The sequence below is a fragment of the Odontesthes bonariensis genome, chromosome 17 (genome assembly GCF_027942865.1).
Source record: "Odontesthes bonariensis isolate fOdoBon6 chromosome 17, fOdoBon6.hap1, whole genome shotgun sequence".
NCBI classification, from domain to species: Eukaryota; Metazoa; Chordata; class Actinopteri; order Atheriniformes; family Atherinopsidae; genus Odontesthes; species Odontesthes bonariensis.
Genome location: NC_134522.1, coordinates 34,549,994 through 34,563,327, shown reverse-complemented (window position 1 = coordinate 34,563,327; position 13,334 = coordinate 34,549,994). Strand labels below are relative to the sequence as shown.

The 13,334-nt window shown below is 45.7% G+C and overlaps 1 protein-coding gene across 3 annotated transcripts in view; it reads right to left on the bottom strand.

Annotated features, from left to right (window-relative positions):
- mdga2a (MAM domain containing glycosylphosphatidylinositol anchor 2a) overlaps positions 1–13,334 on the bottom strand; it is a 93,032-nt gene that overhangs the window by 54,631 nt on the left and 25,067 nt on the right. For all 3 annotated transcript variants that reach the window (XR_012766800.1, XR_012766801.1, XM_075448243.1), the window contains exon 6: positions 6,067–6,339. Coding sequence is in view for 1 of the 3 variants with exons in the window: in XM_075448243.1 (XP_075304358.1) it covers positions 6,067–6,339 (273 nt within the window). In the remaining 2 variants the exon portion in view is untranslated. The remainder of the gene's footprint in view (positions 1–6,066; positions 6,340–13,334) is intronic.

The following is a 13,334-nucleotide window of genomic DNA, read 5'->3' as shown; positions in this document are numbered from 1 at the left end:
CACTACAGATTAATGGCCCACGTAATGTATCCTACTCTTGGAAATTGGATCTTGGTTGGGTGATTGTTCATGTTGTGTGCACTAGAGATGTTCACAAACAAGCCTTGGTCAGTTTCTCATAGGCTCTGTCAATAGAGGAAATCCAGTTCCTGGACATTGCAGACAGTATACCAAGAGTGCACAGTGAACACACAGTAAATGTTACTCAGCTTCATGGTCTGGCCTAAAGATCGCCACTTCCAAAGGTTCAAGGCCAACAACCCTGAGAAGGAAATCAGAAATTTTGGTTTTTGGAAATTGCCCTTGCCTGGTGGTGGCTATATACCGTCTCAGTACTACTTCTACTACTTCTTTATTTATAAAGCACTTTAAAACAACAGTAGCTGCGACAAAGTGCTGTACAGACGAAAATCAATAAACATGCAAAATATAAGACAACAGAAACAATAAAACACGATAACAGAAAGTAAGAGCAAAAGTCTCAACATGTGTTAAAAGCCAAAGAATAAAAATGTGTCTTAAGATGAGTTTTAAAAGTGGACAATAAAGGGGCACTTCTAATATTGAACGGCAAATCGTTCCATAGTTTGGGAGCGGCAACACTAAAAGCTCCGTCTCCTCTAAGCTTTAGTTTAGACCTCGGTACCTCCAGGAGCAGCTGATCAGCTGATCTGAGGCAACGAGCGGGACGATAATGGGTGAAGCAGCTCAGAGAGGTAAGATGGGGCAAGACCATCTAAACTTTTAAAAACAAATAAATGAATCTTAAAATGAACCCTAAAATGCACGGGCAGCCAGTGGAGAGAAGCCAGGATAGGGGTGATGTGCTCCCTCTTCTTAAAAGCCGAGCAGCAGCGTTCTGGACCAATTGGAGACGCCTGAGGGAAGACTGGCTAACTCCAAAGTAAAGAGCGTTACAGTAATCGAGCCGAGTTTTAATGAACGCATGAATCAAAGTTTCAAAATCTTGTCTTAAAAGAATTTGCTTAATCTTTGCCAGCTGCCTAAGATGATAGAAACAGGACTTGACCACTGCTCCAACCTGGCGATCTAATTTAAGATCACTGTCTACTTTAAAACCCAAATTGAAAATTGTGTGCTTCAAATAAGACGTCAAGGGGCCCAGATCAATAAGGGATGTTTCACGGAGGCTGCTGGGACAAAACACCTTCACTTCTGTTTTCTGGTCATTAAAATTTAGGAAATTTAAAGCCATCCAGGCTTTAATGTCTTTAAGACATAGAAGTAGGGGCTTGATCGATAAGGCTCCTTTTTTTAGTGGCATGTATATTTGACTGTCGTCAGCATAATAATGAAAGGAGATCCCATGCTTTCTATTACTGTTCTATTATTCTAGTATTGAACCCAAATGAAGCATGAGGATTGAGCCCTGTGGAACCCCATAAAGTAGAGGAGCAGTGGAAGATTCAGAACCAGCTAAGTTTACAGACATGGTTCTGTCTGACAAATAAGACCTAAACCATTTTAATACGGTACCACTAAAACCAAGTTGGGTCTGTAAACGAGATAGTAAAATATTGTGGTCCACTGTATCGAAAGCAGCGGTTAGGTCGAGCAGAACAAGAACAAGAACAACATATTCACCAGAGTCATTTGCCCTGAATATGTCATTAAAAACTCTCACCAAAGCAGACTCTGTGCTGTGCTGAGTTTTAAAACCTGACTGAAAAACCTCCATAATGTTGTGTTAATCTAAAAAGGGCATGACCTGAGAAAGAACAATTTTCTCTAAAACTTTTGAGATAAAAGGCAGCTTAGAGATTGGCCTAAAATTAGCTAAAATAGTTTGATTAAGGCCAGGCTTCTTCAGTAGAGGCTGTACCACAGCATGCTTAAAACTTACAGGGACAACACCTGACATCAAGCTGCTGTTTACAATAGCAAGGATGACCTCACAAGGATCACAAGGAGAACCCAGTGGCTTAATATGTTCAACAATATCCTTTAGAAAGGTCAGATTCACTGGTTCAAATTGATTAAACACAGCTGGACAGGGGATCAAACAAGAAGGGTCACAAGCAGGTGGAGAAATGAGGGCTCTTGCCGCAACAACCTTATCTATGAAAAAGTGCATAAAATCATTACATGTTTCAGAAGATGCTTCCAGGCAGACAGGTTGTGGGGCATTAAGAACAGAGTCCATCAATTTAAACAGCACACGAGAGTTATTTTGATGGGACACAATAATGTTAGAAAGATATTCAGTTTTAGTGTCTTTAACTGTGTTCTGATAATGATGCCATCAGTTTTTGAGGATCTGGAATGAAACCTGCAACCAGCACGATCCAGTAGCTAAGGTCAGAGACATGGTGCGAGACGGTGAGATTCTTCTCAGAAACACCAATACTTCAAAATCCATAATACACATAGATCCAATCATCTGAGCAAACAGAGAAAATTTCTAGAATCCAATTTCATCAGAGAGGAATAGCAGTGTAGAAATGTTTTTGGAGTGTTCATTGGGAATTTGGCTGTACTGTATATGTGAGCACGGGGAGAAAAAGAGAAGAAACCATGTAATAAGTTGGACAAAGCAGTAGCCAGTGTCATCATGAAGCTCTACATACATAAAAAAGGTGTTTTCTGAGATGGTGGCTATAAGGAGTAAGCAGGTATGTTGATGCTGAAAACGTGTGTAGTGTTCTTGTTTTCTCTTCTAATTGGGTAAGGAATGAGCAAATTGATAAAGACCATCATTGATAAGAGACATCCATAATGGCAGTGGAATCAATAAGATCTTATAAATTCTCATCCCTATTTACTTTCTATACAGCCAGATTGTGCTCAGGTACATTTACAATTAGATGAGGTTTTATGTATTTGTACACAACCAAGTTCAAATACCTGGCACAGCACTTTGCTGCAGCAGTGGCAATATGTACGGCAGACAACACCGCAGACAACCCTGCAGACATTGCAAATCCACCTATTGCAGCAAATCATCTAAGAGATGCAATATGGTTGGAGACTCGTTATGTTCAGGTACTGCAACTCTAAGGCATATGTTGTCAGGTTGTAAGGTTAGTCTGTCACAAGGCCGGTATACATGGCAACATGACCAAGTATTAAGAAGCTTAGCTGCAGGTATTGAAGATAAACGAAGGCAGGTAAACTTAGGAGGGTCTAAGGTGAAGAGAGGGGCAATTCAGTTTGTTCAAGAGGGGGAGAAAGTTAATAAGACGATAAGGAGGCACGGCAGCTTGGAGGATGCTTGTGATTAGGAGATGCAGGTAGATTTAGGAAATAAGCTTGTGGTTCCCCAGGAAATAGCCTCTACAAATCTAAGGCCTGATATAGTCTTGTGGTCTAGGAGTAGAATGAGAGTCTATTTCATAGAGCTGACTGTTCCTTGGGAGGAATTAGTAGAGGAAGCATATGAAAGGAAAAAGCTTAGATATGTGGAGTTGGGGGCAGAAGCAGAGCAGCGAGGATGGAAGGTTAGAATGTCCAGTGGAAGTAGGATGTAGAGGATTTGTTGCAAAGTCTGTTGTCTCATTGTTGAGGGAGCTGAGTTAAAGTGGACAGAGTGTGAGGAAAATAGTGAAGGAAGTGTCAGATGAGGCAGTAAAGTCCAGTCAGTGGATTTGGATTAGAAGAAGCAATAGCAGCTGGGGGCCCAGCAGGGGGAACACTTAGGGAAAACAGACTATTGGAAGAAGCAAAGAAGAAATATCTAAGGATATTTAAGTGGAGGGTGTGGCCCATGTGAGCCTTTTGAAACCAGGCGGTCATTTAAGGTGAGTTGGCTTGTATGGCCTTGTTTTTGCTGGCATTGTTAGTAACTGTAGGACTGTTTAGGTGAGTTTGTCTGCTGAATCTGCTAGTGTGTCTTGTCCTGCCTCCACCTCTGGCACCCTCTATACTTTCATTACCCCCTACCCGAACCAGGGTTTGTATCCCCACCCCGCTGTGACTGGTGTGCAGTTGGTGAGAGGCTGGGGTAGCTGGTGGCTGTGGGGAGGGAAAAAAAAAAGAAAAGATGGTTGTTGTGGTGTGAGGAGCAGTGTTAACTGGCATTAGGGGGGTGACTCTGGGACGCCAGTGATCACTCTCTAGCCTCCTGGAAGTGTCGTGGGCCCAACTAGATGAAACACTGATGAAAGGAGGTTCCCACATGATGACCCCAATGACATGTTGGTCAGCACTGCTCACTGATCTATATAGGGAGTGTAGGGAATTATTCACTGAGTGTGGTGCATTTTTTGTTAGCACAAGTTTCTTGTGTTTACCTTAAATATAGTTTACTGGACAAGTATTCTTGTCTCAGCCTTGAGACATGCCACCACCAGGGCAGACATTGGAGCTTTTGGAGCTGAAATCTGACCACAGATGACAACCTTGTCAATGTGTATCAAAATCTTGGATCTCAGCATGTCAACCGATCTCATGCTGAACCTGTCTTGTTCAAGCTGTTAGTGATTTAACTTACATCATTTAGTCCTTCAATAAAAGAAAATGTGACAACTCTGAGGATTATAGGGGTTAGGATCAGAGTCGCACACCCCTCACTGTGGATGTCCTCAGGCAAGGCACAACAGTCAAAGCAATCCAGCATAAGCCTTTGAAAAAGAGCTTCTTGCTTTCAAGAGAGCATCCAATTTTGGTTGTTTTGTCCTTTGAGATATGTAGTTGGAGCCCGCCTTAAAACGGAAAACTCAAGATCCTAATGAGAAATGTCATTGCTGTCCATCTTCGTTCAGTTATCCGAGGTATGAATCCTGGACATATTAACTTCAGTCAGTGATACGCCTGAGTAGTGCATGAGAACAGAGAAAACCAGACTGACGCGCCCCCCCTCTACAAAAACTAACAAACCCCTCAGAACAGGTTTTCCCCTTTACCGCCCCCATAAAACCTTTGTTCACATGATGTGTCTCGAGTTCTTCAGAGCGCCGTCGCTCCAACCCTCTTATATACATGTCTTGCTAACAAACTTATGGCCTCAGAGAGATCTTATAACAAACAGAAAATAGCAGCTCGCTGGCCTTTTTGTATAAATGTCACTTAGCTTTGCACATTTGGTTGCATCTTCTCCAATGGCCTTCCTCGTCTCTTTTTACTGTTAACTTTCAACTAATTTAAGAATTAGCCAACAAGCATGTTACGCCTGAACCACTCATCACATTGTGATGATTTAAGAGGGCACAGTTCCTCAGCTATTAGGATCCCTCACATCTGCTGCTGTTTCACAGAAAATGGGTCTCCGTTGTGTGCTGCAGAGCAGCGGTACGCAGAGTACAGACACCTTTTTTTCTTTGTTCCCCCATTTTTTTCCCCCCTTTTTGACTGCAGCACACTGTTCCAACAGCTACGGGACCCACTGGGAATTCTCCATTTCTATTTATGTTGCACTTTTCAAATGCAACCCAAATCACTTTACAAAGAAAAAAACAACAAAAAATTAATAAATAAATAAACTTCTTCAAGACCAAAACCTAAATATAGCAAAATGCAAATAACAAAATATCAACTAAACTTATCAAAGCAATTTTCAAATAACAAATATTTATGAGAATAGTAAAAGCAAAAAAACAAACAAACATTGAAAGTATATGAAAAACAAAATCAGAGTTTGAAAATAATTCATAATATTTTTTTTCTTATATTTATGCATAGTGACATATTAGCATCTCTAGATTTGACTGAATAACAACATCATAAACATGTTTAATATGAGAACAATAGTAATACCCCTGTCAAAAGTGTATAGACTGTCAAACCAGTATTTGTCAAGACATCTTGGTCTGTAGCTGTACATTTCATTTTAAGACATGCATGTGTAAATTATAGCAGTGTGTGAGCAGCAGTTTTTTTTTTCTAAGTTGGAAGATTTATGTTGATGTTTTTCATTTGATTATCCATTTTAGGTAGTGTATGTCTAAATGTAAAAGCAGACATTTAATTATTCACTAAAGATCTGATTAATCTATTACTTTGGGGTGTATTGGTGGGATATACTCTGCCATTCTGGGTCACAAACCAGCACATTTAGGGCTGAGAGAAGTTTGAGTTTGAGAAGTTTAGACTGAAGAGTTTGCGTCTTACCTCTGACAAGTATGCTGGAGGATTTTTTAGCAGGGTTCCCTACATTGTTGGATGCCACGCAGGTATAAGTGCCTCCGTCGTCCATGTTAACAACAGGGACGGTCAATGTGCCACCACTGACCATGCTCCTCTTCGGAAGTTCCTTTCCTCCCAGTCTCAACCATCTCAGTTTTGGGGGAGGATCTCCATCGAACACCACACAAACCAGAGTGATGGTCTCTCCAGGGTTCACCACCAGAGGGTTGTCCAGAGGGAGTTTAATAGAAGGAGGAGCTGATGAGAAAGAAGAGGATGAAAGGCAATTAAAAAAAAAAAAAAAGAGTTTCAAGTTAGTTTTAATTATCAAGATTTTACCAAGTATGGAATCAGCTAAAATCATGAATGCCCAGTGGGCAATAACATCAAACTGGATATGCTGTCAGGGTCTGTGGTATTTTGTTGCATTTCTCCTATGTATTCCTTCTCTGCGTGGCCCCTGCTTCTCTGCGTGGCCCTGGCTTCTCTGCGTGGCCCTGGCTTCTCTGCGTGGCCCCTGCTTCTCTGCGTGGCCCCGGCTTCTCTGCGTGGCCCCTGCTTCTCTGCGTGGCCCCGGCTTCTCTGCGCGGCCCCTGTTTCTCTGCGTGGCCCCTGCTTCTCTGCGTGGCCCCGGCTTCTCTGCGTGGCCCCTGCTTCTCTGCGTGGCCCCGGCTTCTCTGCGTGGCCTCGGCTTCTCTGCGTGGCCCCGGCTTCTCTGCGTGGCCCCTGCTTCTCTGCGTGGCCCCGGCTTCTCTGCGTGGCCCCTGCTTCTCTGCGTGGCCCTGGCTTCTCTGCGTGGCCCCTGCTTCTCTGCGTGGCCCCGGCTTCTCTGCGTGGCCCCTGCTTCTCTGCGTGGCCCCGGCTTCTCTGCGCGGCCCCTGTTTCTCTGCGTGGCCCCTGCTTCTCTGCGTGGCCCCGGCTTCTCTGCGTGGCCCCTGCTTCTCTGCGTGGCCCTGGCTTCTCTGCGTGGCCCCTGCTTCTCTGCGTGGCCCCGGCTTCTCTGCGTGGCCCCTGCTTCTCTGCGTGGCCCCGGCTTCTCTGCGCGGCCCCTGTTTCTCTGCGTGGCCCCTGCTTCTCTGCGTGGCCCCGGCTTCTCTGCGTGGCCCCTGCTTCTCTGCGTGGCCCCGGCTTCTCTGTGTGGCCTCGGCTTCTCTGCGTGGCCCCGGCTTCTCTGCGTGGCCCCTGCTTCTCTGCGTGGCCCCTGCTTCTCTGCGTGGCCCCTGCTTCTCTGCGTGGCCCCTGCTTCTCTGCGTGGCCCCGGCTTCTCTGCGCGGCCCCTGTTTCTCTGCGTGGCCCCGGCTTCTCTGCGTGGCCCCGGCTTCTCTGCGTGGCCTCGGCTTCTCTGCGTGGCCCCTGTTTCTCTGCGTGGCCCCGGCTTCTCTGCGTGGCCCCGGCTTCTCTGCGTGGCCCCTGCTTCTCTGCGTGGCCCCTGTTTCTCTGCGTGGCCCCGGCTTCTCTGCGTGGCCCCGGCTTCTCTGCGTGGCCTCGGCTTCTCTGCGTGGCCCCGGCTTCTCTGCGTGGCCCCTGCTTCTCTGTGTGGCCCCTGTTTCTCTGCGTGGCCCCGGCTTCTCTGCGTGGCCCCGGCTTCTCTGCGTGGCCCCTGCTTCTCTGTGTGGCCCCTGTTTCTCTGCGTGGCCCCGGCTTCTCTGCGTGGCCCCGGCTTCTCTGCGTGGCCCCGGCTTCTCTGCGTGGCCCCTGTTTCTCTGCGTGGCCCTGGCTTCTCTGCGTGGCCCTGGCTTCTCTGCGTGGCCTCGGCTTCTCTGTGTGGCCCCTGCTTCTCTGCGTGGCCCCTGCTTCTCTGCGTGGCCCCTGCTTCTCTGCGTGGCCCCGGCTTCTCTGCGTGGCGCCGGCAAGGTAATTATCATTATATCAGTTGAAATGTGTATACTAATCTTAGTATAATTGTATCGATTTGTATAGACCTTAATTGGAAAATTCTCCATCCTACCAGCATTTTCACAGCCGACACAGACGGCTGCTTTACAATGTGTACTCTGCGTTTCCGAGTTCCCCGGTCTGTTTATTTTAGGCAAGTTTGAGCTAAAATAAGGTGTGGGAGATATATGGCGAGGCCATTGAGAAGGGCTTCTGGCCAGCCTCAAGGATGTTCTGGCAAACCATTTGGCCACTCAGACAGGGAAAGCAAAGCCCGCCTCAGACTGTGCCTGGCCTGGAGAACCTGGATGGGGAACTGCTGACCCAAACTGAGGACGGTGGAAAGAACCCTTTGAGGATCTCCTTAATCCGCCCAACATGTCCTCCACTGAGGAGGCAGAGTCTCAGGACTTCAGGGAAGACTCATTTATCATTTTGGCATGTAGGCTGAGGTAGTTAAAAACTTTTTGGCAGGAAAGTGCTGGGGATGGATAAAGTTTGCTCCAAGATACTGAAGACACTGTGGGGCTTTCTTGGATGATACATCTCTTCAATGTTGCATGGAGGTCTGAGACAACACCTTGGCAGCAGAAACCTAAAAGACTCGGCCACAATTCTAAGCCTAGATGCAGAAAAGGCTTTTGGCAGGGTGAGCTAGCTATATCTCTTTGCCTCCCTAAAACAGTTTGGATTGGGACCCATTATATACCACTCCAACAGCATGTATTGAATCTGTAAGATGGCGGCGCGTGCGGACGCAGCGGCCCCTCTCTGTCCCGACGATGTGGTGTATACATGTTTGTCTTTCATCGGTGTGTTTGAGTGATTTATGTTCTCGTCGTGTTTGTCCATCCCGAGGCGCACATACCGCCGGGGGACTCTTTTTATCAGCAAGTTAAACCTGGCACACACTAAGGAGTGTTAAAATTGGCTTTGTTCCTAGACATGAATTCATATTCTGTATTTTACTAAATAATCTATGTTCCTAGTTTGTACTTTCCCACTGCTCATATAAACGCAATGTATGTCCAAGGTGACATAGTGGGACTAAATAACTGGGTCAGATAAAGAATCTGGGAAAGCAGATGCACGCTTAAAGCAACATTCAGTTGTTTGTCTTATCCAAAGAACATGACGAAGACGGTGTTTGACCTGCTCATGTCCAATTACACTCTGTCGAGTGTAAGTCCAACCTCTGGGAAATAAAGGTTCATATAAATATGAAATGTTTCTGGAAATCGGGGCTCGGTCTGACGGATTTCCTGCGAGGGCTCTCTGTCCCTCCGAGCCCAGCGCTGCTATACTTCACCTGTGACCACCAATAAATACTTTGTTTAACTTGAGATTTATCCGGCTCGTTCTTGGGCTTCCAATGAAAGAATCGGACTAACAAGAGCCTCTCATTTCCCTGTTTTGTCATATTTCCTGTTTGATAAGTTTGATCAGAGATGAGACAATGTCTGAGAATATACACAGAACACAGCAGCAGTTGCTCACAGACAGGCAGACAGACAGGCAGACAGGCAGACAGACAGACAGACAGACAGACAGACAGACAGGGTGGCAGACAGACAGACAGACAGACAGACAGACACAGACAGACAGGCAGACAGACAGGCAGACAGACAGACACAGACAGGCAGGCAGACAGGCAGACAGGCAGACAGGCAGACAGACAGACACAGACAGACAGGCAGACAGACAGACAGACAGACAGACACAGACAGACAGGCAGACAGACAGACAGACAGACAGACAGGGAGGCAGACAGACAGACAGACAGACAGGCAGACAGACAGACAGGCAGACAGACAGACAGACAGGCTGACGAGAAACAGCCTCAAACAAACACGTGCAGTGCAAAGAATTTAAGAAGAAGTTTTAAAACTGTAAGTGGCACAATCTCATGTCTGATGCTGAGAGGATTTTTTAAAACTAATCTGCTTTGTATTGTATAATTCAAATCCCTTTCCTCCCAATCTGAAGTAAAAATCTGAGCTTAAATAGAATGGGGGTAAATTTGACTTTGGGTGGGCAAAAACTGCAGTCTGGGGCAGTTTGAGAGAGAACCGCAAGGCCCGGGGCGATAACAGTTTGAGAACAGAAATACTTTCATCTTGATTTATATGTTGTAGCTGAGAAATGATGAGCCTTGAAAGTAGTTTACAGCATAGACACATAATATAGGTCGAAATTTAGAGTGGTGACATCGTCACACTATAACTCCCAGCAGTCCATGAACAAATAAAAAAATCCTAAAACTTTACCAAACAACAGCTCCACAGCACATGGCACCACATAGGAGAGCCAGCTCCTCAGGGACACTCTGAGGACAGGAACGTCCTGTAACGTAGTTACACTAATACTTAGTTTGTATTTATTTTTATTTGATGTCACTTCACTAAACTCTCCTGTCATTTCAGATGCAATTTACTAATTTCCCTCACCTAGGTTTCCTGCCCATCTCCTCCTCACCTGCAGTCTATTTGCTCATTAGTTCCTCAGTGTAAATATACTCATCACTTTCCCTTGTTCCCTGCCAGATTGTCTTGTGTTATTCTTTGCCAAGCTCTCCAGCGTTTTCCAGTCCTGCCTACCTGTTCTGACCTAGTTCTGCCTTTCCTGGATTCCTGATACCTGCCTGCCCCTTGTCGGAACGTTTGGTTGTGACCTGGACTGTTTTTTGGACTGAATAAACGGATCTTCCCTTGCTAACCGCCTGCCTCATTGTCGTGCTTTTGGGTTCTCCTTTGCGCGCACCAATAACCGTGACACGTCCACATTCTGGACAGAGGAGACAGATGGTTTTAGAGAGGAGTCAAGGAAGCCATCTATGTTAAACTGGAAAAGGCATCTTTGAACAGAGGAGGTGGTCTCAGGTACCACCTTCCAGCACCTACAGAGCAGCATCGTCTCTCCTTCCCAGGCAGCTTCTCAGCCATTCCCACCTTGGATCCTATGACTGAAACTCGCCCTTTCAGGCAGGCAAACATGTACATTGGGCAGGGTGTTCAGTGACACATGTGACTGTAAAGACCCTCTCTGCTTATCAGCTGACACTCCCCACCATCTGGTTCAGAACTGAAGAAGCCTGTTGGATGAGAGGTGAAACGTCTTCAAGATCCAAGAAGAAGTCCATTCGCCCTTATTCAAGCACTTAGGATCCACACATGAATGAGATTCCAACTGGGAATCTTTTTGCTGTGAGGCAACAGTGCTAACCATCACGCAATGATGTTAGACATCTGCAGTACACCCAGAACGCTGCTGCTCGAGTCCTGACTAGAACCAGGAAATACGACCATATTAGTCCAGTGCTCAGGTCTCTGCACTGGCTTCCTGTCGCTCAGAGAATAGACTTTAAAACAGCTCTGCTTGTGTACAAGTCTCTTCATGGTCAAGCGCCAAAGTACATCTCTGACATGTTAGAGCCATATGAACCAACTCGGGCTCTGAGAACCTCAGGGAGGGGTCTCCTACCTCAGGGAGGGGTCTACTGCTGGTGCCCTGAGTCAGGGCGAAACAAGGTAAGGCTGCGTTTCACTTTTATGCTCCTAAAATCTGGAACAGTCTTCCAGAAGATGTGAGACAGGCCTCAACTCTGACAATGTTTAAATCCAGGCTGAAAACAGTTCTGTTTAGCTGTGCATATGACACCTGAAAGTATTTTATTTGCACTCTTCACTTTTAAATTAATTAATTAATGATTATTTTTTATATTTTTTATTTTTCCCCCTCTTCTTTGATTGCTTTTAACTGTGTTTTAATTTTTATCTTTTAAATGCCTTGTCTTTATGTAAAGCACATTGAGTTGCCTGTAGTATGAAATGCGCTATATAAATAAAGATGCCTTGCCTTGCAATCATGTAGCCCTATCTGTACTCAGCAGCTCCGTTAAAACAGGATTCTTTGTTTTCACATTCATGTGAAACTGATGTCCTCATGATGTGCTGTCTTTGAGGCTGTGTTCTGATCCATGACTGAGGTGCAGCATGACGGTGCAGAAAGCTGTGGGCCAGGAGAAGGTGGAGGAAGGGGAGGAGAACGCTGGACGTAGTTTAGAACAGAACCTATTGAAAATCCTATTCAAGTTCAAACCTGCATCAGTCTCAATCCTATTTTCCTTAAAACCACCTTTATGCAATGCATAACTCATGTTGTTCTCCTTCAATTTGTTTTCCAGGATTCTTTTTGCTCAACAACAGATTCTCCAAATGGACCCATTAGCCGCTTTCGGACAGACCGTTCTAAGAAAGTAGTTATCAGAACTACCCTCCTCGAATTTCGTTCTGATAACTATCCTTCCCCAGCGGAACTGTTTCAGTCTGCATTCGCACATGAGTCGGGACCTGATAGGGACTGATGCGCCGCGCGCAGCCGTCTGCTTCAGTGATGTGTTAGCCGTTAGCCGTTTAGCGCTACATTCAAACACAAAACAAAACGGTAAAAGTAAGGAGAGTAGAAAAAACACCACCAAGAAGCTAATATGGAGAGCGGGGAGGCCACTGTGTTTATGGTCTGCATGATGGTGATATTAATCATGGACAATCACATCAGGCGTCTAATATCGAGGCTGGAAAAGCTCACAAAGAGAGTCAGGAGACGATACTTTTTCATTTCATGAAGTAAGAAAGGAGAGCAGAGCGCTGCAGACAAATGAGACCAGTGTAAGTTTAACTTATTAAACACACGCCGGTTGTGTCTGTGTCTATGAGGAAACATTTCAGCCATGATAGAATTACATGGGGCGTAGCTACCGACCACCACACACCTCCGTTAGATTCGTTCTATAGAACCATGAAAAGACCCGACCTCGGAGAAGGAGCTAAATAGTTATAGGAACTAAGGGAGAAAGCCCTGAGTTCCTGTATGTCTGAACACGGGAGAAAACGGCCCCGCGGATTAAAAGGTTATTAGAACTGCCAAAGGTTCCTACAGTCCGAAAGCGGCTATAGTGGAAGAAAACCTCCAACAAACCCGTGGCACATTTTGAGTACCTGGTCATGCCTTTTGGCCTGATGAAAGCTCCGGGTCTTTTTCAGGCACTGCTCAATCACGTCTTCAGGAAGCTACTCTTTGTCTACCGAGTACTACTTGAGAAAAGACTGTTTATGATAGCAAAGAAAACCAATTCAAACGGAATAAGTCCCATTTCTGTGCAGATAAGGTGGAAGCGGTAGCAGGGCTCTATGAGGTGCCACCAGGGACATAAATCAGAATTAACTTCCATATACACATATGAAATTAAGACGATCAGGACCCTGTCAAATGCTACAAGGCTTGGGCAGCAACCGATCACTTCAACTCCAGCTCCGGACTCGGTGGATAGCCGCTTAGCATCTCTTTTTCCGTCCTGCCAGCGCAGCATGCCTTTGCCA